This window comes from Hibiscus syriacus, unplaced genomic scaffold, assembly GCF_006381635.1.
Source record: "Hibiscus syriacus cultivar Baekdansim isolate YM2019G1 unplaced genomic scaffold, ASM638163v2 tig00111013_pilon, whole genome shotgun sequence".
Lineage (NCBI taxonomy): Eukaryota > Viridiplantae > Streptophyta > Magnoliopsida > Malvales > Malvaceae > Hibiscus > Hibiscus syriacus.
This window is the reverse complement of record NW_024062953.1, coordinates 1,146,721-1,170,932: the sequence shown is the minus strand read 5'-3', so window position 1 is coordinate 1,170,932 and position 24,212 is coordinate 1,146,721. Positions and strand designations below refer to the sequence as shown.

Sequence of the window (24,212 nt, the reverse complement as noted above, 5' to 3'; positions counted from 1 at the left end):
CTAAATAATATCAACTTTTTATTAAAAAAATCATAAAATAAAGAATTCTACCTTTTATTTTCTGCCTTTTGTTTCTTAGTTTCTTCTTCCAGCGTTTGTGTTTGTTTTTGTTTTCCTTGTGAAGTCTTGGTTTCTGCTGTGTCTTTTTCCTTTTAGCTGAACCGTAATACATTTGCGTGTGATTATATAATTTTTTCCAAAATAAGATTTTAGATTTTTGTCTTTATCATGGAAAGTGTAGCAATATTTATTTGGGTAAAGTACACAAATGTCCTCTAACTATAGGATACTATTTTAATGAATCCCTCAACTATTAAACATTATAAACTGATCCCTCAACTATAAAGAAATATTTTGTTAAGTCTCTCGACTATTAAAAGTTACAAAATGGTCACCCGACTATTCATTATGCTCTAAACTTGTCCCTTTATGTTAAAAAATTAACAGTCGTCTGAGCTGGAAATTAACATGCTGACTAAGATATAATAGTAGTTTGAAATTATAATATTAGATTTTATCATATCTTAGTCAGCATGTTAACGTTAAGTTCAAATTGTCGTTAATTTTTTAACGGAAATTGACAAATTTGGAACGTAATAAATCGTCAAGTGACTATTTTGTAACTTTTAATAGTCAATGAATCATTTTAATCAAATCAAAATTGATCATGTACAATTTTTCTTATTATCCCTAATTATAAGACTACCTTAACTTGACTGATGTCGTTATTATTGTAATTAAGAATAAATGAATGATTAAACCAATCTATTACTATACCTATCATTTTTCTTAATTTTAATCAATTTAATATTGGTATGCTCAACTAACAACCGAATAATTCTTTAAAAGAAAACCAAGAAATATATTTTAAATAATTAAAAATAATATATTAATCGATGAAATCAATTATTTTGATTATGAATTTTGATGGACAACCAATGAAATTTACTTAATCTACATCGTAATTTACTTGATTTAAAAAAATCAAATGAATTGAAATCGTTTTTTTTAAATTTGTCAGTGTAATTAGTTTTTACTTATTGATGTCCTTCTCTACTTATAATTATATAACAATTATAACGAGTGGATGCCTCTTCAAATTTAGGTTGTATCAATTAAAAATTTAACTTGACTCGACTCGTTATCATTTCTTATTATTTATTAAATAAACTTTAAAATTCATTTATCATATATTAAACAAACAAAAATTCAAGGGTATGGTATATAAATAGTTTTAATACTATTTGGTTGAATCATTGACTATTAAAAATTATAAAATAGTCTTCCGACTATAAGAAATTATTTTGTTGATTCATTCAATTATTAAAAGTAATAAAATGGTCATCTGATTATTTATTATGTTTTAAAATCGTCATTTTTCATTAAAAAATTAATGATCGTTTGAACTAAACATTAGCATACTGACTAAAATATGATACTCATTCCGTCACACTAAAAATGTCCCTTATTAACTTTTTAAAAGTCAAAATTTTAAAACTTTGACCATTATTACTTTAAATATTTAAAAAAATTAAAATTTATTAAATATAAATTTCAAAATTACTTGATTAAAGATTTCTAAAATGTATTTTTCAAATTTTTATCAATAATAAATTTATTTTTATCAATAATAAATTTCAAATAATAATAAGTCAAAATTTAAAAATTTTGACAAAAAAATTAATAAGAGGCAATTTAATAAGAATTGAGGGAGTAATAGTTTGAAATTATGTTAACGATAATAAAAACATCATCAAAAGCAATTTCTAACCGGCAAAACACAACACATGAACTAGGAAGACGAGGACGGAGAGCAGAAATTAAGAAAAGACTGGAGGAGAAAGCAGTAGTCTTTTCGTGGAAACTGGGTCCCAGTTCTTCAATGAACCGGCAAGAACATTACTCAAAACCCAACACTACTAATAATCTTCGTTTTGGGGTTTCAAATTCCGTTAATTAAACAAAGGATCAAACCTTTAAGAAAAACGTCATTTATTCAAAGACCCAAAAGCAAGAATCGATGATCAGATTGACGATAATGATCGTGGAGATGAAAAAGACAAATGGGAATTTAATTAAACAAATGAATTTTCTTCAGTGGGCGTGTGTTCATGAAATGGGCTTTGTGAGAAAGTGATGGGGGAAAAAGCAAACTGTATTTATTAAAAATACAAAGTCTTTAATTTTGGTTGCAATTATTTATTATCGGATTTTGATTTTGGGTTTTTATTCTTATTTTTATTTGTCAAAGGGGGGATTTTTATTCGGTTAAAGCAAGAGGTGTCCTTTTATTCGAGATTTCTTTATTTTTTAGAGTGAGTCTTATTGAACTTAGGGTTCCTTCTTTTCCACTTTTCGGTTTTTGTTCTTTGGGAGAGTTTGTTTCCTTCTGTTTATTGGGGATTTTGCTAATTTGGGTTATCGATTCTCTTGCTAATCTAATCTGGGTCGGTGAGTTTTCTTCAAGTTCTGAACTCTGCAGCTTTGGGGTTGTTTTAGGGAATCTGAAGTGAGGGAAAGTTCCCTTGTAGGTCTCTCTGGTTGAAATTTGGGGAAATCCAGAGATTTTTAGTGGTGGGATTTTTAAGTTGTCAGCTTTACTGTAAGATTTAGGGTTTTGATTTGATTTAGTGGTCTGGCGTGTTTGCACGATGTTTAGTGCTCAAGTGTCTTTAAGGAACCATTGTAGTCTACTTGCAGTTCTTTGTGATGGTAAAGTTTCTGATACTAAACAAAAGCAGCCGGTTTCCGATTATAAGCCGAAATACTCGTTTCCGGAGCTTGCTTCTTCAGGGCGCCTAGAGGTATATATAAACAATGCCGACAGTTCTACATAGTTTTATTACAATGTTGTGACGTTTTTTTATGCGTGTGAGTGCAGGTTCAGCTTCTGAATGATCCTAGCATCGATGAGTTCCGGCAGGTTCTTGAATCATTGGAGCCGAATATTGTTTACTTGCAAGGAGAGCTGAATGTGGATAGGGAAGAGATTGGCTCTCTGGTGTGGGGAGACGTAGACTTGTCCACTCCAGAAGCTTTATGCGAACTATTCGGATCCACATTGCCCACCACTGTGAGTGATGATGCATGACTATGTTATGATAATGATAGTTGTTGCAAGGGGTTTATAATATGCTTTCATTTGCATTGAAATATACGAAAAAGGTGATGGATAGGGCTAGAGATATGGGGTATTCTTTTTACATGCAAATTTTCGGTTGTTCTATAACTTCCTTTTACAAGTTTTGCTGGTTTCATTGCTTACTCAAAGTATTGTCGTTGGAATTTGAAATAATCTAGTCTTGTATGTTATTGTAGGTTTATCTAGAGGTCTCCAATGGTGATGAATTGGCAGAGGCACTTCACTCCAAGGTAAAACTATTATTGATCATGTTCAAGGGCAAACGATCGGACATTCATTTTTTATGTTCACATAGAAGTCCTTGATGTTCATTTCTCATGGCAGGGAGTACCGTATGTTATATATTGGAAAAATACATTCTCATGTTATGCGGCTTGCCATTTTCGTCAAGCACTGTTGTCGGTGATACAAAGGTACAAATCTTCTGGTTCTGCTCATTATATTGATAAATCATGACCCATTTTCCCTACCTTCTTGAATAATGGTTGCTGGTAGTGCTGTTAACTTCGGAAATCGGTTGATAACACAAATTTAAGCACTCCAGTTTCAATGACTTTAACCTATATTAAGGCTTACTGAGATATTATAAAAAATGGGAAAAAAATTCACTGGAGACTGTTCTAAAGTTTTGCAGTTTTGGTCTATTGCAGTTCATGTAGCCATACATGGGATGCGTTCCAACTCGCCCACGCTTCTTTTAGACTGTACTGTGTACGGAACAATAATAGCGTCTCTTCTAATGGTGAGAAACAAAGTGTTAAGCCAGGACCTCGTCTGCTCGGGGAGCCTCCCAAGATTGATGTTTCCCAACCGGAGATTGACATGCAAGAGGAAGAAAGCTCTCCTGAAAATTTTGCTGCCATAAAGATATATGATGATGATGTGACTATGAGGTTTCTTGTTTGTGGATTGCCATGCGCATTGGTAGGTTTGTGTTTTAGTTTATCTGTTCTTGAAACGGTAAAAATACCTTTTCACCCCGGTTTGTATTGGCTGTTAACTGTATGCTCTGCAGGATGCATTCCTTTTGGGATCTTTGGAGGATGGGCTTAATGCCCTCTTAAGCATAGAAGTAAGTTTGTATGATTTTTTTTGGTCGAACTTATATGTTCTGTTTTCTCCACTTATTAACTAGATTCAATTGTTACATGTTTTAGATACGAGGGAGTAAGCTCCACAACCGAGCGAGGTATCCATAAATTTGAGCTTAGTTATAGTTTCTTTTGGGATGTTGATTTTTGGCTTTGTTCAGTTTCGAGGGTTTTGAGTTATATGTTTGCGACTTTGATCTTTTCTCTTATGAAGTTCCCATTCACCATGCTATTGCTTCCTTGAAGTTACTTTTGTGTGTTATCATCAACATACTTATGGGGTTCCGTTCTTATAGTGCTCCACCACCACCTCTTCAGACGGGAGCATTTTCTCGAGGTGTAGTCACCATGCGTTGTGACTTTTCAACCTGCAGTTCGACTCACATATCACTTCTAGTGTCTGGTAGTGCACAGACTTGTTTTAACGATCAGGCAAGTAATTGTGATCGGGTTGATTGCTAGTTTTGTTACTTTAAGTTCAAGCCTCAAACTTTTTCCTTTTCTTGTTTTCTTTGTCTTAGATTTTGGAAAATCACATAAAAAATGAGCTTATCGAGAAGAGTCAGTTAGTCTGTGCACAGTCAAGTTCCAAGGAGAGCAAATCGCCCCCATCCGAGCCTCGTAGATCATCGTCGATTGCCTGTGGAGCAAGTGTTTTTGAAGTGTGCATGAAGGTGCCGACATGGGCTTCACAAGTCTGGTTTTCTCTTTTACCACGTTACTCTTTAACCATTTTAAAGTTTGCTCGATTTTTCTTGATATATTTGAAACCAAAAAGAGTATCTCGGAATGACTTTTGACAGGTATTAAGGCAACTTGCACCAGATGTGTCGTACCGCAGCTTAGTTATGCTGGGGATTGCTAGCATCCAGGGTTTGTCAGTTGCATCTTTCGAAAAAGATGATGCTGAACGTCTTCTTTTCTTTTGCAAAAACCTGGGCAAGGATCCCTCCTTTGGTAGTTCAATAACTGCCAGAACCCCGAGCTGGTTGGTGCCGCCGCCACCTTGTCGGAAAAGGTCAGAGCCATGTAAAGACACTAAACCTCTAAACTGTACCGTCATGGAAAGTGTAAATGGTATTTCAAGACCGAAAACTAATATTGCTGCTATGAGACCAATTCCACACACCCATCGTCATAAGATGCTTCCCTTTTCTGGATTGTCCAAGACCGAGAGATATGACGGTGACCTAGGAAAGGTTAACTTGCCGGTAGTTCCTGTGAAGCAACCTGCATCTGTTACACAGCGGAAAGCATTGTCGAGTTCTTATCAAGCCCAGCAGATTATATCTTTAAATCCGTTACCTCTTAAGAAACATGGTTGTGGTAGAGCCCCGATACAGGTTTGCTCAGAGGTTAGTCTTCTTCTCTGTGTTTCGAGTTAAAGAATTTACAAATATTGCATCCATGTATATTATTTGAATATATGTATATTGTCTGTTTATTTTCTGGCAGGAAGAATTTTTGAGAGATGTAATGCAGTTTCTGATTCTTCGAGGACATACTCGGTTGGTTCCTCAAGGTGGGTTAGCCGAGTTTCCCGATGCCATTCTGAATGCGAAGCGTCTTGACCTTTTTAACTTGTATAGTGAGGTGGTGTCTAGAGGAGGTTTTCATGTCGGGAACGGCATAAATTGGAAGGGACAAGTTTTTTCGAAGATGCGCAATCACACATTGACAAATAGAATGACTGTATGTTGTTTCATCCTGTTGAGTTTTAAGTTCTTGTCGACTTTCGAATATTGGACCGATAACCATTGCTTCTTCCTCTAATTTACCCAGGGAGTGGGCAACACTCTGAAAAGACATTACGAGACTTACCTTTTAGAGTACGAACTGGCTCACGACGATGTGGATGGAGAATGCTGTTTGTTATGTCACAGGTATCCCACTCACGCTCTTACGTTTGCACATATATGGAATTGTCTGTGATACTGACGGTGGAAAGTTCACGTGTCAAAAACAGTAGCGCTGCTGGTGACTGGGTGAACTGTGGAGTTTGTGGCGAATGGGCTCACTTCGGCTGCGACAGGCGGCTAGGACTCGGAGCTTTTAAGGTATACCTTCCAAAGTTTTCCTATTAAGAAATGAAACCAGAATACGATAGGATCATGCAACCGACCACGGTTTAACTCTCTCGTGAACGACAGGATTATGCGAAGACAGATGGGCTGGAGTACGTTTGTCCGCACTGCAGCATCTCGAGTCTTAAGAAGAAAACGAAACCGATGAACGGTTATTGACATGCATAGCCATTAACAAGTATAATGAATGAGATAAGGCAGGATATTAGGAAATGTAATTATTGTATTGTATCCCATCCCCCCATTGTTGTTCTCATATATAGCTCTGGCCATTAACGAGAACCCTCACAACCTAATTTCCCCAATATTTTGTATTATGCAAAACAGAGATGAAGAAGAGTAACTTTACTTGATTTGATTTAACGAGCTAGCTCAACAAATTTTTTCTCCAATGGAATGCTGTAACAACTGTTTCTTTTCGTCGATTTTATTATTTTGAGGAGTTTAATAGAACATTTGAAAGTTAGTGGACTAACTTTATAAGATAATGTACTATATATGGTTTGTGGGCGATACAAATATGTTTTTTAATAAATAATTTAGGATAATTATAATTTAGTGTTTGTTAATAATCTTTTTTAATTATTGACACGTATATATATATATATCCTTGCCGATGTTGTTGTTTGAAGTTATATTGTAATGGATAATAATATTACAATTAATTAATTGAATGATTCAATTGTGATTTTCTTTAAAAAAATATGTGTAACTCAATCATAAACTGATTAATGATAGAATAATTTGTGATGTAATTTATTTTTTATTTCCAAAACGAGTCTCCGGAGGATTGAAGCAAGAACAAATCATTTTCATAGTCGTCGAGATTTATGTAGTAACAGTCCGACGTGCAAACCTTAATGGCATAACTAAACAATAATTGCATTATTATTAAAAATGTAGTCATATTCGTTGATAATGAATTCCTAATTCCATACATTTAGGGACTATATTCATGATAATCCCTATTTTAACTTAAAACTATGTTGCCGACACCCAAACTCTTGACGTTTAGCCCTTTTGTTTGATTTTGGATTTTCAATGAGGCCAAATAGGGCAATGATTGAGCACATGGTACACTAAAAACTTAGTACATTCAATAACGACACCCCCAACGTTGCTTTGAATTCAAGTAAGTCCCTCATGTCACCATCTAACATTGAGATTCTAATGGAATCAATTAGTTTTTTAGTCCTATAAGATAAAGGGTTTCTTTCAACTAGTGAATTTGTTTTTTGATCTATTATGTTGAAATTTGATAGTTTGGTTCTTCTTCTTTTATTGTTATAATAAGTATAGTTTGATACTAATTTTGGGTTTTCTTCTTTTTTTATTGTTTGATTTTATTGTTATTTAATTACATAGCCAGAATCACTTGTCAATCATTACCAACTTTGTGTAGGATCTAGGAAGTAAAATTTTAGAAGGCCAAAGCTAAAAAATTATTTTAAAAAGACTAAATTAAATAACTAAAAAGGGCTAAACTGAATTATTAGTATTTGGGACAAACTAAAAATAAAAAATTATCATTTAACCAAGAGGTCAAGACCTTGTTTAACATGGCATCGTTCTTATATTCAAAAAATAATAAATTTACATGTTAATTGAATATTTAAGACCATTTAATTTGTTACAGTAACTCTTTTAGTGATTAATTTGGTTCGAATATGAACATTGTAAAACCACCTAACTAAATTATGTTAAATTAAAATAAAAGGATTAAACCTTAATTTTAATAGGCATAATAATAAGAAACGTTTGTATAAATGATTACTTTACATCATATTTTTTTAAGCATTTTATCTTTAATGTTTAAATTTTTGGTCAAAACAGATCTTATTGGATGAAAATTATTAGTTGACTAATGATCAATTCATGTTGATGATGTGACATATATTACGTCACCCAAAATTATGACATGACATGTACCATGTCACTTAAAGTGATGATGTGATATGTGTCATATCATTAATTAGATATATATGAAAATATCACATTAACACCATATGTTAACTGTCAAATAACTAACGATTTCATATAATGAAATATATTTGTGGCTTTTCCTTGCACAATCTGGTTCTCTTTGGGTGGCTTAGGTTAAAAAGTATATTTTGAGGGGTGCGCTTTGTGACAAACTCTGTTGAAGAATAGCTATAGTTGGACTTGGAAGAAGATTCTGAATTCAAGGGATGACTATGCTTTTGTGGGGGCCTGGATGGGAACTACCAAGTGAAGAAGGTTTGGGAAACTCTTTGGTGCAAGCAAGATAAGTTTCCTTGGTTCAAAATCATCTGGGGTCTATCTATCCCTCGACACTCGTTCATATCTTGGTTTGTTCTTCTTGATCGATTGCCAACGAAGGTACGTATGTTCCATTGGGGAGTGATCACATTGACCCTACTTGTGTTCTTTGTGATTATAGTGTTGAAAATAGGGATCGTGTTTTTGTTGAATGTAGTTTTTCTAGATAGGTTTGAATTGTTGTTTTTGAGCATGTCATGTTGATTGGTCTATGCCAGGGTTTCAAATCGCGGTCGCGGTCGCGTTTTCGGTCATTTCGGGTTTATCGTGATTGTGGCCGTCGCGAGCGCTATTGGGCGCTATTGTGGGTGTAGTGAGTAACTCGGAGGGCAACAAAACCGTTATTTCGCGGACGAAATCACATTTTCGGACCGTGATTTGAAACCTTGGTATGTGCATTGCTGGATGGATATGGTGCATTGGGTTCAAGCTCATGGTAGGGTAAGTCCTTGAAGGCGATCATCATTCAGTTAGCTTGATGCTGTTATCTTTACTATATTTGACAGGAGAGAAATGGTAGACTACATGAGACTGGTCCTCGACAGGTTGAGTGTATTGTTCTAAAGATAAAACATACTGTAAGGTTGAGGTTGGGGGTGTACTAAGGTTGCTATTCCTTCCTCTTTGATTGCTGCAGAGTGGAACTTGGCATATGTTTTTTCTTTTTCGTTGGATTATGATTTTATAGGTGCTGCGTTTTTACTTTTTCTTGTTTGTAAATGGTATGTATAGTGAAGTTATTTTGAATGAATAAAGCAACATTTATCTAAGAAAAATACTCCAAAATAAAAATAGGATGTAAAGTGGTTATTTGTACAAAAATTAGAGAGTAGTTTTATCATTATACAATTTTAATAAAAGGACTAAAATAAAAATTAAACTAATTCTCTGTAAGTCCTTGAATTTCATGTCAACCTAGGCTTTGTAGTAGGTTTATTCCATTTTCGAGCCATTTGAGAATAACTTTGACAAACTACATGGATTCCACTAATTGCAAAATTAATTGAAATCACTACTAATATATGGGGAAACATCATTTAAAGAACTAATGTCACAATCAACTTGATTTGTTTCCTGATTTCATGACAATTCAATTTTATTGCAATAATGGGTTAAGCCCATTTCCAAATTTTAAATAGATTGCCGGACTTTAAAATGTTTCAATTATTTTTTCGGATTAAAGTATCGTTCCAATAGGTTTTTTATGTCAACTATGGTAGATAATTACTATTGCAAAACGAACACGTTAGTATTAACAAGTAAAAATAATAATAGAATAAATTAAATAATATATTATGAAGAACTATTATTTTAAAAATTATTTCGTTATGATTGGTATAATTAAAAGTGAATACTAACCCTTAATATTAACGCAATACTTTCAAATTTACAAACTCATATGAAGATGATGAAACTAAATAAAAACTTTTTTTTAAAATGAAGAGAGAGATAAACTCTAAAACTAAAAAAAGGAAGCAACAAAAACACATCTCATTGAAATAAAATGAGGAGCAAATCACTCAAGATGGAGAATATTGTATATTAATTGGTGTGGAAAATAGGAAAATCTCTTTTATAAGAGAAACATAAGAGTGAAATTATCTAAAAAATCGTAGATGTTTTCTCAAATCTGTTAATAAATATGAAAAAAATATTTTCAGATAAAAATTTACACTAACAATGTTGAAAAACATACATACTATGTATGTTAATACGAACACAAACATAAATCAGGTGAATAACAGGAACAACATGTGTATATGAGTCTTGTCGTCACTCACTTGATAAATATAAGTTTAAATACAATATTTTATATGTGAAGAAATCAGCATTTAGTTAATGTGAGATTTGTTTCGTTATATTACTTATAAACTCCGACTTTATATATCAAATTTTGTTATATATCAAATTTTGTCAAACATGTGTGAATTAATAATGTTTTTAATACTATAGATTTGATTTAACATTTAAGGTTAAAATTAATAACTAATCAAATCAAAGAATTTATTGAAAAAATACTTCAATTTAAAAATTCAATTAGAATATTCTAAATTTAAAGATTGATTTAAATTCTGACTAGTAATTTGCATATATGGTACGACTAGTATATATATATATATAAACAAATTTATTGGATGATTGAAAATAAACGGTTAAGATTAATTTTTTAATTTTTTAAGTGAATATTTTCTCATTTTCTACGGTTAAAAGAATCGTTATTGTTCATAGATGTCACAGATTCGAGCACCAACAACTGGAAGAGTGATTCAATGTTTATTGTCAAGTGGTTAAGAGTACTTAGAACAAATACTATTTTATAATCACATTTAATTTAATAAAAAAATACTATTAATTTCAATTGTTTATTTTTCTTTATCCAATAATCTTAAATTTATATAAAATTAAAAAAAAAATTATATGGTAAAATCGGATCATATATATATATATATATATATATTGTAGCTTTAATCATCAAAGCTAAGGCCACACTTTCAATCTCGTGCTCTAAGGCTACATGAACCTCTGAATCTCGTGCAGTAACTTATCTAGTGATAGTGAAACGCGGGCAGCGTGCAATTTGCATCACCATATTAAATTGACAACTGAATTGGAGTTATTGGTACAAATACTTAGTTCAATATTTAATTATATAAAATAATTTGAATAATTGATTATAATTGGTAAAATTGTGAAAATTAATAATCATTGCACCAAAATTCAAAATAACCAAAACCACAGCTCGAAACAAATCACTTAATTAAGGTCAATGGAGACAAAATTAAATAAATTCTCGATATTTATTTGCTAACATACAATATTTAATCTCCAAATTTGTCTTTTTTTAATTTAATCCTTAATTTTTTATCCACTAAATATAAATTTTCAATTATTTTGTTAATATGATATTACGAGATTGTACTACATTTGTTACGTGTCTTAATATAAATTCTCATCCCACGTGAAGCAAATGTAGTCGGTAGTATCACAAAAGACCCATTAACTTCAACTGATTATCTATCAATTTTTAACTCGCCCCTACTTATATGCTAAATATTATTTATAGAGACTTCTATGGTCCGCCCCATACTCAATTTTTTTTATGTGATGGCTTAGGCCGCTTTCATATCAGAAAGAAATATTAAAATTAACAGTAAACATAAATCGATTATAGGATGTTGTTTTGTTAAATCTATTAATTGTTAAAAATTATAAAATGATTCCTTAATTATAAAATATGATTTTATTGAGTATCTTGATTATTAAAAGTTACAAATGGTCTTCTGACTATTTATATGTTTCAAACTCGTCATTTTTCATTAAAATATTGATGACCTTCTGAGTTAGACGTTAACTTGTTAAATGAGATATGATAAACCTGATCTTAGAATTATTTGAAATATATTTTGTGGATCAAGTATTCATTTACATTATATCGTCGAGTTAGTGCTTGAAACATTATGTCATTGAACCAATGTTTAAAAAGTAACGACGATGCCGATTGACATCATTAAAACATAATTTTATCGCATCCCAAACAATAGGTTAACATCAAGCTCAAACAACCATCAATTTATTAACATAAAAGGACGAGTTTGGAACATATGAATAATCACGTGACCATTTTGTAATTTTTAATAATTGGAAGACTCAACAAAGTAATATTTTATAGTTGATAGTTCATTTTGTTACTTTAATAGTCAGTGCACCCTATAGTCGGAAGATCATTTATATATTTTACCCTAATATTAAAAAATTATCAGATTTCTAAACTCATTGAGTGATCTCATTGATAAACTAAAATGTTATTCTCTCTAAAGGACTCACATTCGAACAATTACATTCGTAAGGTAGGTATACATTACTAAAAACCATGAAAAATCCTAAGCATATATTTCCTTATAGTTATCCAACATATATAATAATTAAAAATTCAAAATAAATACTTAAGGGTGTTAAAAGTTCTTGAATTAAAAAAACAATTAAATCACTGATTTTTTTATATCTATTATGAAACTCAACAATTTATTCCTTCGATCTATCGACAATAAATCAGAAGTTTTCTTTAAATATATCGATGTTGTTGGTAAGTGAATTTAAAAAAATATATATATATATATAAATTTTATTAAAGATAATTGTAGTATGTCACGTGATAATAATATTTACAAAAATATTAAAAATTAACGATAAAAGTTAATCGAAAAACATAATCGATTTAACTTTTAGATTCAAACACTTGATTAATTTAATATTTTAATTTAGAAATTTAGTTAAATAAAAAATTAAAAAAATTCAAATACTTCAACCGTGTTTAAACTAAAAATAAAAATAAGCGTATAACATAAGTTCAATAGTTGAAATCTCATTACGAGGCATTTATTTTTATAATACTTTGGATCTGAAGAAAAAAAAAATTATAATACTTTTATATTTATTTTCATATCTTCAACCCAAACATCATCAATCAAACCATTTCACATTTTCACCAAAGACAAACAACAATTGTAATTTCATCGCTAATATTAGCCTTGGCCGCTTAACTTTTCTTTTCTAATTTTCTGGAATCTGCGAAAATCTGTTTTTATATATATAGTTTCTTCCATTTTCATCTGCGAAGATTTTACTCACGGTGATCGGATAAGAAGATCCATAGAATTTGGACGATTTGTGGAGGAATTTACTGGCGTTCGTGTTTTCTTTGTTCGAATTATTAATGAGAAAGTAGTCGGAGCCGGAGAGGTCAAAGGTTTATACCCAGGCTTTGTTTGAGTTTCCATTGTTGTTGTGTTTGGGGCGGCAAAACTCCTCGAGCAATGTTTTGGCGCAAGAATGAGGTATTGTACGGATTAAGTTAAAAGGAATTTTTCTCTCAACAGAAACTAAAAATCAAAATTAGGAACGGTTTTCGCTTTTGTGCATGTTCTTCTGTTAAATTCCCTGAGCTCAAGGCTCGGGGAGGAGATCCGAAGCTAGAAATTGGAATTTTGGAGAAAAAAGAAGCTTATCATGGAATCTTCCGCAGCAGAAAAATATGATATTATTAACAATAATGTCATCTCCTCGCAATCTCAGACTTCTACCTGTATGCAGAAATTCAGACTCTACGAAACTCGATCGGTAATTTCTTCTTCTTCTTCTTCTTCTTTTATGTATGTCTTTCATTGTATTAAGTTTTGGTCCATTTATGATATGTTCAATTTTTATTGTTAGTAATTTAACTTAGATGTGTAGTTTAGTTAAAATAGCATTGATTTAAGATTTGAATTATTAAATTAAGTTGCTATAGTTTTATTTTGATTGTTTGCATTGTATTGTTTGTGTCCAGAACTTTTATATGATTGGAAGGAATAAGAGTAAAACTTATTGGAGAGTATTAAAGATTGATAGGCTTGATCCTTTCGAGTTGAATATTCGCGAGGATTCTACCAATTACACGGAGTTTGAATGCTCAGAGTTGTTGAGGCGAATACACGAAGGAAATAAACCCACTGGTGGATTGAAGTTTGTTACGGCTTGTTATGGCATTGTTGGTATGGATGTTGAATTTTGTACTGACTTTAGGGTACTATTGTTATGTAAATTCTTATCCGGTGCCTATTTTTTTTTTCATGTTTTAGGGTTTATTAAATTTTTGGGGCCTTACTATATGCTGCTTATTACAAAACGAAGACGGATTGGTGCAATTTGCGGTCACAATGTATATGCGGTTTCGAAAAGTGAGATGATTCCCCTCCCGATTTCAACTGTCAACCCAGGCATTTCAGACGTTAGGAATGAAAACAGGTATTCTTCTATTATGCGTGCTAACTTATTTGTCTACTGCTAGAATGTCATTAATGTTTTGCAGAAAGATGTTATATTCTGTTGTGTGAAAAGTAGAAAATTCTTAGTATGTAATAGTCTCCTTTGTATTTGTTTTGAATCTAAGTGCTTTTTCCTGCTGGGCATTTTACATAAATGGTTTGTAATTTGATATTCATTGTTTCATTTTCGTTTAGGTACAAAAAACTCCTAGGCACGGTGGATCTTACAAAGGACTTCTTCTTCAGCTATTCATACCATGTTATGCGTAGTCTTCAAAAGAACTTGTGTAATAATGAACAAGGCCAAGTACTTTATGAGACCATGTTTGTTTGGAATGAGTTCCTGACCCGAGGAATCCGCAATCACCTCCAGAATACTCTATGGACAGTTGCATTAGTGTATGGCTTCTTTAAGCAGGTTAAGGATGGATGCTTGGCTAATTTTCTTGTTCAGTTCTGCTGTACTGAATAGATGGATGTTTATTGTTTCTTTCTAAGCTTCATATGTTGACATTGGGCTGTGAATGTAGGCCTCACTCTCTGTATCTGGACGGGATTTCAAACTTACGCTTATAGCAAGACGGTCCCGTTACTATGCAGGTACCAGGTAAGAAAGTTGTCCCCCATTTGTGCTAAAAGGCTTAATTTATTTTTTTGAAATTCCTTATGAGGTGGAATTAAGCTTAGGTTAATGGCTTAAACTCATCATCATTTGCATCTGATTTTGCATTTAGGTATCTGAAACGAGGAGTAAATGAGAAAGGCAGAGTAGCTAATGATGTTGAGACAGAGCAGATTGTTTTTGAGGATGTCTCTGACGGGTTTCCCACACAAATAACTTCCATTGTCCAGAACCGAGGGTCAATCCCACTCTTTTGGTCTCAAGAAACATCACGGTTGAATCTAAAACCAGATATCATACGTATGTGCTTGTAATCTATGAGAGTACTTTAGGTGTTACTTTGACCCTTTTTATGTTAAGAAAATAGAATGTCTTATCCTTTCTTTTCTTTTCTTTTTTTAATTAGTGTCAAGGAAGGACCAAAATTATGAAGCAACCAGACTTCATTTTGAAAATCTTGTCGAGAGATATGGCAACCCCATAATTATCTTGAATTTGATCAAGGTAAGAAGGTTGTTCTGCTGTATGCATATCATTCTATTTAGAATCATTCCATCTTTGTATTACTTCTGAACCTGGTATATCTCATTAAGATATTACATGTAGTAGAAATTTTTTATTAAGTACCATTTCTATTGGATCAAGGAAAGGAAGTTTAGCTGGGGAATTTGTTGATGTAGCTTCATTGCATGACTGATTTGCTAATCAGATTCTGAACACAATTGTTTTTGTGTGATGAGCAGACAGAAGAGAAGAAGCCTCGAGAGTCAATTCTCCGTCAAGAGTTTGCAAATGCGATTGATTTTATTAATAAAGATTTGTCAGTAGAGAACCGTTTGAGATTCCTTCACTGGGATCTACACAAACATTCTCGGAGGTATATGTTCTAAGCTTGTTATATGTTTTGCTTTCTCCCCCATTCTATCGCCTCCTCTTTGTTCTTTGTTTTATTCATTTTAGAGTTTGATTCCTAACCAGCTTGAAAAACTCCATTTTTTCCTCCCAGCAAATCACCAAATGTTTTGCAAATTCTGGGCAAAGTGGCTAGATATGCATTAATGTTAACAGGTTTCTTTTATTGTCGGATGACATCAGCCTTGAAACCTGAGGAGTGTACGGCATGGCCTTTCTCTGAGTAAGTTATATCATCTTTCATTCAGTTTCAGTTTCAGTTTCACTTATAGAATGGTTGATTAGATGGTTGTAGTTATCTTTTCTTGAATTTTCTATTAGGTTTTCAAATTTGCAGTGTGTTAGATTCTTGCATTAGATAAATACTTAGACTTTATTGTTTTTTGGGCACTTTTACTTTATAGTAATGTAATTATTGTGGGATACTGGGAATTTAATAATGTCATTGCCATGTTATAAGATATTGATCAATGATCGTTAGTGTTTTGCTATTTGCTATGAGTTGAAAATGGCATTTTGGTTCTGAAAATATATTTCAGGAATATTGAGGATGGTGACATGTCACCCCAGAAATATTGCAATGATATTGCAGAGGATGTTTATGGATCAAAGAGGAGGTATTCTGGAGATCATAATGTTGCTAATGGAAATCATTCTGTGAAGCCTCCCACATTCCAAAGAGGTCTGCTTAGGACCAATTGCATAGACTGTTTGGACCGTACAAATGTTGCACAGTATGCATATGGATTGGCTGCTCTGGGAAGCCAGCTTCATGCTTTAGGGGTTAAGGGTTCCCCAAAAATAGACCTCAATGATCCTTTGGCTGATGAATTAATGAGTTTCTATGAAAGAATGGGTGACACACTTGCGCATCAATATGGTGGCTCTGCAGCTCACAACAAGGTAATCAAGCTTTTGTGATCGTACTTGTAACCATATGCAATTTACAAAGTTGGAATAGATGGGCTTCTCTAAATTTTGATAGAACTAGGTTGTTCCTTCTCAAAGAGGTTAATGCTCCCAATGTTTTGGTATATTAATTTGTCTTGAGTGAATTCGATGCTTCATACTTTTTCTCTTTTCGATTTAAGTTGAGAAATTGTGGTAGTCAGTATCTTATAACATGGCAAAAAAAAATTGAACAACCTTTTTGAGTATTTTTTTGTGATTGTGATATCTATACTTCGAGAAGTGATGGTTATGGATTACAAGGGAAACACAGTGACTGAATTGTTACTTAAAACATGCATTCTTGTACTGTACTTCTGTTGGCTGTTGCCTGTCAAATTTCTGTCCTAAATGCAGTCTTCAGCCTGTTAACTCTCTGTTCTTTTATATCTTTTATACGTATACAGATATTTTCTCAAAGAAGGGGTCAATGGAGAGCAGCGACCCAGTCTCAAGAATTTTTTAGAACTCTTCAACGATATTATAGCAATGCGTACATAGATGCGGAGAAACAAAATGCAATTAATGTGTAAGTTTCAGTCTTTTATCTGTAACACTTTTTGGGTGAAATTTTGGTCCTTTGGGGTTAATACATATGCTGTGTTAGAATAAAATGGTGGCCTTTTTTCCTTTGGAGTTTGTTTTACATTTCTTTTGTAAGTTTCTTGAATTCATTTATTAATTATTTGCTCATTCTTTTAAATATTTCTTTGTGCAGATTTCTCGGGTATTTCCAGCCCCAGCCTGGTAAACCTGCAGTTTGGGAGTTGAGTTCCTATCAGTGTTACAGGGGAAGAAACGGGGAAACAATTGTGGATGACGATGGAAGGTAGCGTTTCTACACTTTTGCTTACACATTTGTCTCGTCAATTCGGAAGAGATTCTCACCGCTGCTCACCTCTTCACTTTCCAATGTTCGACTTTCAGGTCAATTTTTAAAAGATCTCTTTCCGATGGAAACATTCTTTGGCCAAGTGAGTCACCTGAGTCGGCCAAAAATGGCAAGCAAGAGAAATCTTTGAATTCGACTTTGCCTGGCCTTTCAGAGTCCTCGCCTGAGATATCAACTTGTGAAAGTGATATATCGTATGCAAGGTTCCTTGCATTTCCTCTATTTCTTGTGTCAACTGTTAGCTAATGAGATGGAATTTGCATCTTTGTTTTCATGGATCATTTAATGTCTATATTCTTAATGTTTGGCCAAACAACTTTTTAGTGTCAACGACTTCGTATTTCATTTTTGTTTAAACATTTCTGTGTGAATAAGCTGTCCGAACCATATGTTTCATAGTCCTCTATTTTTTTGTGTAGGTATACTCACTTAATGCCTCCAAGGCAACTGTTTGGGGACATGCAAAGAGACTATTGTCTCGAAACTGGTCGCATTTTCTTCTCTGAACGCGGGGATGGATTCAATAGCTCTAACTTTGTTGACCTGGACTATCTTTCATCATCTGGAAGTTCTTGCGATGATGAACCGGCCGATAGGTACCTCATGATATATAATATAAGTTAATATAATTTTAATTTCCATTTTTTTTTGTTTGTGTTTGGGGGGAGGGGGGGTATGCATTTTATTTTAGTTTGGTACCGTATAGCAAACAAAATCATGCATTTTATGTTTCGTTAAGGCGACTTCCGGATATCTTTTAACTACTATAAAACTAAATCATGCGATAAACGGTGTGTATAAATTATCCGAGGAAAATACAGTAAGTCGTTCTCTTGAGTACATGCAGGTCGACTAGCTCTTCCCATGTCGGCTTTTCATCAGAGAATGTTGTTAATGGAGTATTGGGGGAAGCAACCCCATCCAGCAGCGAATACGGATCGAGTAGAAAGGTCAGTACTCATACTCCTGGTAGAATGTTCTTGTTTTCTGCATATACCATTTATAACATTGATGCACTCAAACTAGAAAGCAGTCCGTAGTTGAAAAGAAAAACACGTCGAGACATAATATTTTTATTGGAGAATTGTTTACTTGAGACGTAAAAGTCTTTGAAAACCTTGTAATTTCGAGCTATGAGTTTGTCCGATGGAAACATAACGGCTAACCGTTGTATATATATCGTGCAGGGACGGCAGCAGGCAGGAACTGAGCTCCTATCTTCCGCTAATTCACAATCCAACGCTCTTGAGGAATTCTCAGATAGTTTTGTGCGGTGGGTACACTCGGGAGCGATGCTTGGTTATTAAGGTTTTGATTCGTTTTCCTCAACTTGATCTTCGACGGCTCTGCGGATTCGAGCTGCCGCACCGATACACGCCTTCCATGGAAACAGATTTAGTTATGTATAGTAAAAATCGAGAAGCCGAAGCAGTTGTACTGACAGTTTTATGGTAAGATTGTCCTGATTCCTGAAGCAGTCGTTTTGGCCTTAACGCCTTAACCAGGAACTGATATTCGGGCAAGTAAATAGTCAAACGATTGAATCAAATTCTTTTTGGAGCTCATTTGATTTTAGATTTCTAATTCATTCATATTTGAAATAACAATTTAATCTTTCGATTGGGTGAGTTGGCTAGTTCTGTTTTAGTTCAGTTCGAGTCGGATTAGTTCTTGTTTTAAAAAATTTCAGGTTCTGGTCTTGTTGAATTCGAATTATTTTAGGCTCTAATCAGGTTAAAATAATAATCTAAATACTTAACGTATTTTTTTAATTAATCTGGTCAATTAAGTGTCTATCGATAGTACCAAACGTGCTTTTTATTTATAGAACTTTCCTAAAGTTTCACCCTTTCCTTTTTGATGATTGGAATCCTTCTCCACAATCATTTACTATATAATTGATATCAAACCATTTCTCTCTCTCTTTTCTTTCTTCTCAAATTGATTTTCTTGAGATTGAGAAGATTCAAATTAATATTTTTACTTGCCTTCTTTCGATGTAATCTTCAACATCTGGTTATCGAAAATTTGGGATATATTATATATATTTTTTCTCGATCCCTCCACTATCTGAAATTGAAAAGAAATACTCAGTCCAATGAATCAAAGAGAAATTTTTTTTGTATAAATTTATCAAAAAAATTGAAATGACGTTTGGTCGAATGATAAAAACAAAAATAGTTCATGTTAAGGGTCTCTGTTTGCAAAACCGTCTATTTCGAATTGCAATATCGATTACAAAATTAACTAAAATGCATACAAAACCAATTCAATTTGATTTCTCAGTAGTAATAGACAAATAAAATATTAACATAGTTTAACTGATTGAAGTTATTTTAATCCAGGGCAAGATTCGATCAACTGTAAAATGTCTGCATGATTATGACCTATTTTGACAGTAAAGCTCTTGCTTGCTGGTTCGGCGCCGTATTATCAAATTACTACATTTTTCCATTAAAATACAAATTTCGTAATAAAAGAAATGATAATCTGAAAATGGGCTTTCCGCGAATCGAACTCTAGCCCCTCGCAACCAAAGAGGGAATCACCACCAAGACCAAACGCCCATGCTAATAATTTCATTTAGATAAAGTTTTAACCTTTTCTAGATTTCATTAAAATAACATAAAAACGTTATAACTACACCTTGTTTTTATATATGTATATATATATATAAATAAAAGTAGTCCTTCCTACTTCATTTAGTAATTTATCTTTCACTTATTATGATATTTTTTCGTATCTTTTACTTTTAGTAATCAATCAGCTGAAGGTAATTTGTAAGGTCCAAGAGAACTTTTGTTCAGCCTTCGGAGAAAAAGGCATGAGAAAGTATGCGGGAGTCCCAATAATCCATGGTAAGGTGACAAAGAACTCATATAAATATTTAGTGCAAAAGGTACAAGATAAGCTAACTGGTTGGAAGGCGAAACAATTGTCGTTAGCTGGACAGATCACTTTGGCCAAGGACATCATCTTATACCATGCAGTCAACAACACTTCCTAAAGGTATTTGTTTAGAAATTGAACCACTGATCAGAAGGTTTGTTTAGGGCCAATCTACGGACAGAGGTGGAACCAATCTCGTCAATCGAGTTACTTTGTGCGAACCAACTCTGGAAGGAGGTTTGGAGTTGAACAAATTTGCTCATCAAAATGAAGTATTCCTCATGAAAGTTGCGTTCCAGTTATTAAGGAAAAAGAACCAACTGCGGGTAAAATTCCTGCGAGCAAAATTCAGATGGAGAGACACTATCCCAAAGAATCTAAAGACAACCAACTGTTCCATTTGTAGAGTTTGGGAGGAAATGCGTTATGGAATAGTTTGGAATATACGTAATAGGCAAATGATAAAATTTTGTAAGGATCCATGGTTAAATGGGATTGGACCAATGAAGATTTATGTTATAGATTCTAGAGCGTAAAGTCCGGGAACAAATTTCATTGCATCCATGGTTGACGAGGAGGGTGAATGAAAGTGGGACGAGATCGATCTGCTCCTCCCACATTCGATCCTAGTAAGGATAGCGGCTATAAAACCTCCGATCGCATCATTCCAAGATGATTCATCAGGTTGGAAATGGAGTGAAATTCTCAGTTAAATCCGCATATGAAGTTCAAACTAACTAGGTTGAGGGTAAGGAGGAAACAATTTGGAAGGTAATAGAAATGTATAGAGGATTACAACGAATCAAGACTTTCATGTGGCTTGTGGCTCGAGAAGCTATATTAACAAATGGTGAGAGAGTTCGAAGACATATAACTGTTGACGCTAGTTGCGGCAATGGATGGAAAGATGTGGATCACGTGTAGCGACAATGCCCAATAGCAAGCACGATCTGGTTGATGTTTATAAAAGAGGAAAAGGTGACAATTTTTCTCGTTAAACATAAAAGACTGGTTGTATGGGAACCCGGTCAATCTTTGGCGTTTTGTGAGAGATGGAGAATCATGGGACATACTATTTGGAGCCATTATTTGGAATTTATGGTTGCAAATGAATAAGTGAATCTTTGATCCGAAAAATGTTGAGAGAGAAACATTATTGGAGTGTAGTTGAAGATTGGCTGTTGAAACATGCAGAGCCGATGCAGCAGCAAAGGAGCTTCGAACTGTTGAAAGTCGAAAGTAGAGGTCCGAAGCTCCTTGGACACCACCGCCAGGGTGGCCTAAACTGAATACCAATGGTGCGAGAGATATATCAAATAGATTAGCATCATGTGGAGGGGTGATAAGGGATGAGAGAGGTCAGTGGAAAATGGGTTTTTCACAAGTCAATTGGTGCACGTTCGGTTCTAGAGGCTGAATTGTGAGGGGTGGTTGAAGGGCTAAAAGGCGCATGAGAGCTCGGAACAAGGAAGATAATGGTTCAAGTGGACAACAAGGAAGTGTGAAGGAATCTATAAAAGAATGCTCTCATGGAATAAGAATTAACGTTAGGACATCACATTAACAAGATGTTGCAAAAGGATTGAGAGATTAAGATTATACATGTGCACCGCAAAGGAAATCTAGTAGCGGCTCGAGTCGGAAATAGACGATGCTACATAATCTCAACACCTCTAGTAGGCCTTAAAGGAATTCTGATGGCACAAGGTTGTGACTTAAGTAACTTAATTTAGGAGTTTTATAACTTTTGTTATAAAAAAAAATACTTTAATTTTTTTAAAATATTATAATTTTATTGTATTTTCTATTTATTTATCGAATAACATTAATTATCCTTATTAATTCAAATATATATATATAATAATATTTTACAATACAAAGGATTTAAATTAATTAAAAAAAAATTGATTCAATTTGAATAATCACTTCTCTTAAACTATGAACTAAAAATCATCTAAAATATTATAGTTAAAATCAATATCCAATTTATATGGTTTTTTATTTCAATCTTATCTAAAATTGATATAAAATGAAAACCTAATATTAAATTATTCACTTATATTATAAAAATTAAAAAAAAATATATTGATTTATATTCTTTAGATAAGTGTAAGTTAATGACTAAGATTATTCACTTTATTTTTTTAAAAAAAAAACTTCGCACTTTTTACTTTTAATCTCAACCCTCAAATTACATTCGTCCAATGACCATAGATCAATATAAAATTAAAAAATTATATGTAATTAAATCCTACCTCTATATTTATATACATTAAACTCACCAACTACCTAGTTGTTAAGAATTTTTTTAGGGCATAGAGACAACACCACCCTTCAATGATTAAATATTTAAGACACTTTTCTATAATTAAAAAATCTTCATTTGCATATAATTAGGAGTGATTGAAGAATATATAAAAATTATAATTTAGAAAATTGTTAATTAAATTGACCTTTTGTGATGTATGCATTTTTATTATTATTTAAAGAGTTGAATTTCATTTTTATTTATTAAAAATACACTTCTTAAAATAATTAAAACTTTTTATTAAGTTTTGTTTGCCAACTTCTAAGTTTGAAAAATGTTGTCCACGCTTCAAATATAGATGTGTTTACACACAAAATTAAATATTACAATTGGGGACGGCTTCAGATCCAATTTTATAATATCATTTTTTCGAAAAATTGAGTTAAGATGAAATGAGATTGAATATGATGATACCAACTATAGATATTTGTATCTATTTCGAATTTATTGTATATAAAAACAAATCAAATATTTAAATATAAATATTATTGGATAAAGTATACAAAATGTCCCTCGATTATAAGACGATGTTTTGTTGAGTTTCCGACTATTAAAAATTATAAAATGATCTATCGAGTTTAGGATGTTGTTTGGTTGAGTCTTTAACTATTATAATTTATAAAATGATCATCTGACAATTCATATGTTCCAAACTCTTTTTTTCAGTTAAAAAATTTATTTTCGTGTGATTTGGATGTCAACCTACTAACTAGGATAAGATAAAATTATATTTTAATGATATCTACTGACAATGTTGTTACTTTCAAAAACTAGCTCTATGACATAATGTTTTAATCACTAGTTCAATTACATAATATGAACAAAGAGTCAATCCATAAAATACATTTTAAATGGTTATAAAATCATATTTTTATCATATTACAAATGATCACTAATTTTTAAATGAAAAAATTTAAAATATATAAATAATAAAATAATAATTTTATAACTTATAATAATTAGGTAATTTAACAAAATAATATTATATAATCAGTAAATTATTTACGTACTTTACCTAACATCGTTTGAATTTATATCATAATATTTGATCCAAAACACGACCCGAACTCCGAAAAGCACAGGACGTCATTTTAAAAATACCCGAAATTTCCACACCTTAGCCCAACTCATGTAACCGGAATTTACAGTTTCGCCCTTTGCCACCTCCTTTATAAATGAACCTTCGTCTCTTTTTCTTACATCAAATTCTTCATTCAAA

General features: G+C 32.7%; 2 protein-coding genes across 2 annotated transcripts; both read left to right on the top strand.

Moving 5' to 3' along the window:
* Nucleotides 1-2,281: 2,281 nt before the first annotated feature.
* Nucleotides 2,282-6,493, top strand: LOC120150078 (AT-rich interactive domain-containing protein 4-like). Its single transcript, XM_039162783.1, has 15 exons — nt 2,282-2,466; nt 2,521-2,804; nt 2,882-3,073; nt 3,319-3,372; nt 3,467-3,555; nt 3,793-4,066; nt 4,158-4,214; nt 4,300-4,331; nt 4,530-4,665; nt 4,755-4,928; nt 5,037-5,588; nt 5,689-5,925; nt 6,016-6,116; nt 6,200-6,290; nt 6,384-6,493. Exons 2-15 carry the CDS (start codon nt 2,652-2,654, stop codon nt 6,474-6,476), a joined length of 2,235 nt encoding a protein of 744 aa, XP_039018714.1. The 5' UTR covers nt 2,282-2,466; nt 2,521-2,651; the 3' UTR covers nt 6,477-6,493.
* A 6,706-nt stretch (nt 6,494-13,199) lies between these two features.
* Nucleotides 13,200-19,424, top strand: LOC120150070 (phosphoinositide phosphatase SAC3-like). The gene is made up of 16 exons (XM_039162776.1): nt 13,200-13,736; nt 13,945-14,149; nt 14,237-14,402; nt 14,618-14,840; nt 14,953-15,029; nt 15,157-15,344; nt 15,451-15,548; nt 15,788-15,921; nt 16,051-16,179; nt 16,496-16,859; nt 17,312-17,433; nt 17,623-17,733; nt 17,832-17,999; nt 18,216-18,392; nt 18,644-18,746; nt 18,984-19,424. The coding sequence occupies exons 1-16, from the start codon at nt 13,626-13,628 to the stop codon at nt 19,101-19,103; spliced, it is 2,496 nt and encodes an 831-aa protein (XP_039018707.1). The 5' UTR covers nt 13,200-13,625; the 3' UTR covers nt 19,104-19,424.
* Nucleotides 19,425-24,212: the final 4,788 nt, after the last annotated feature.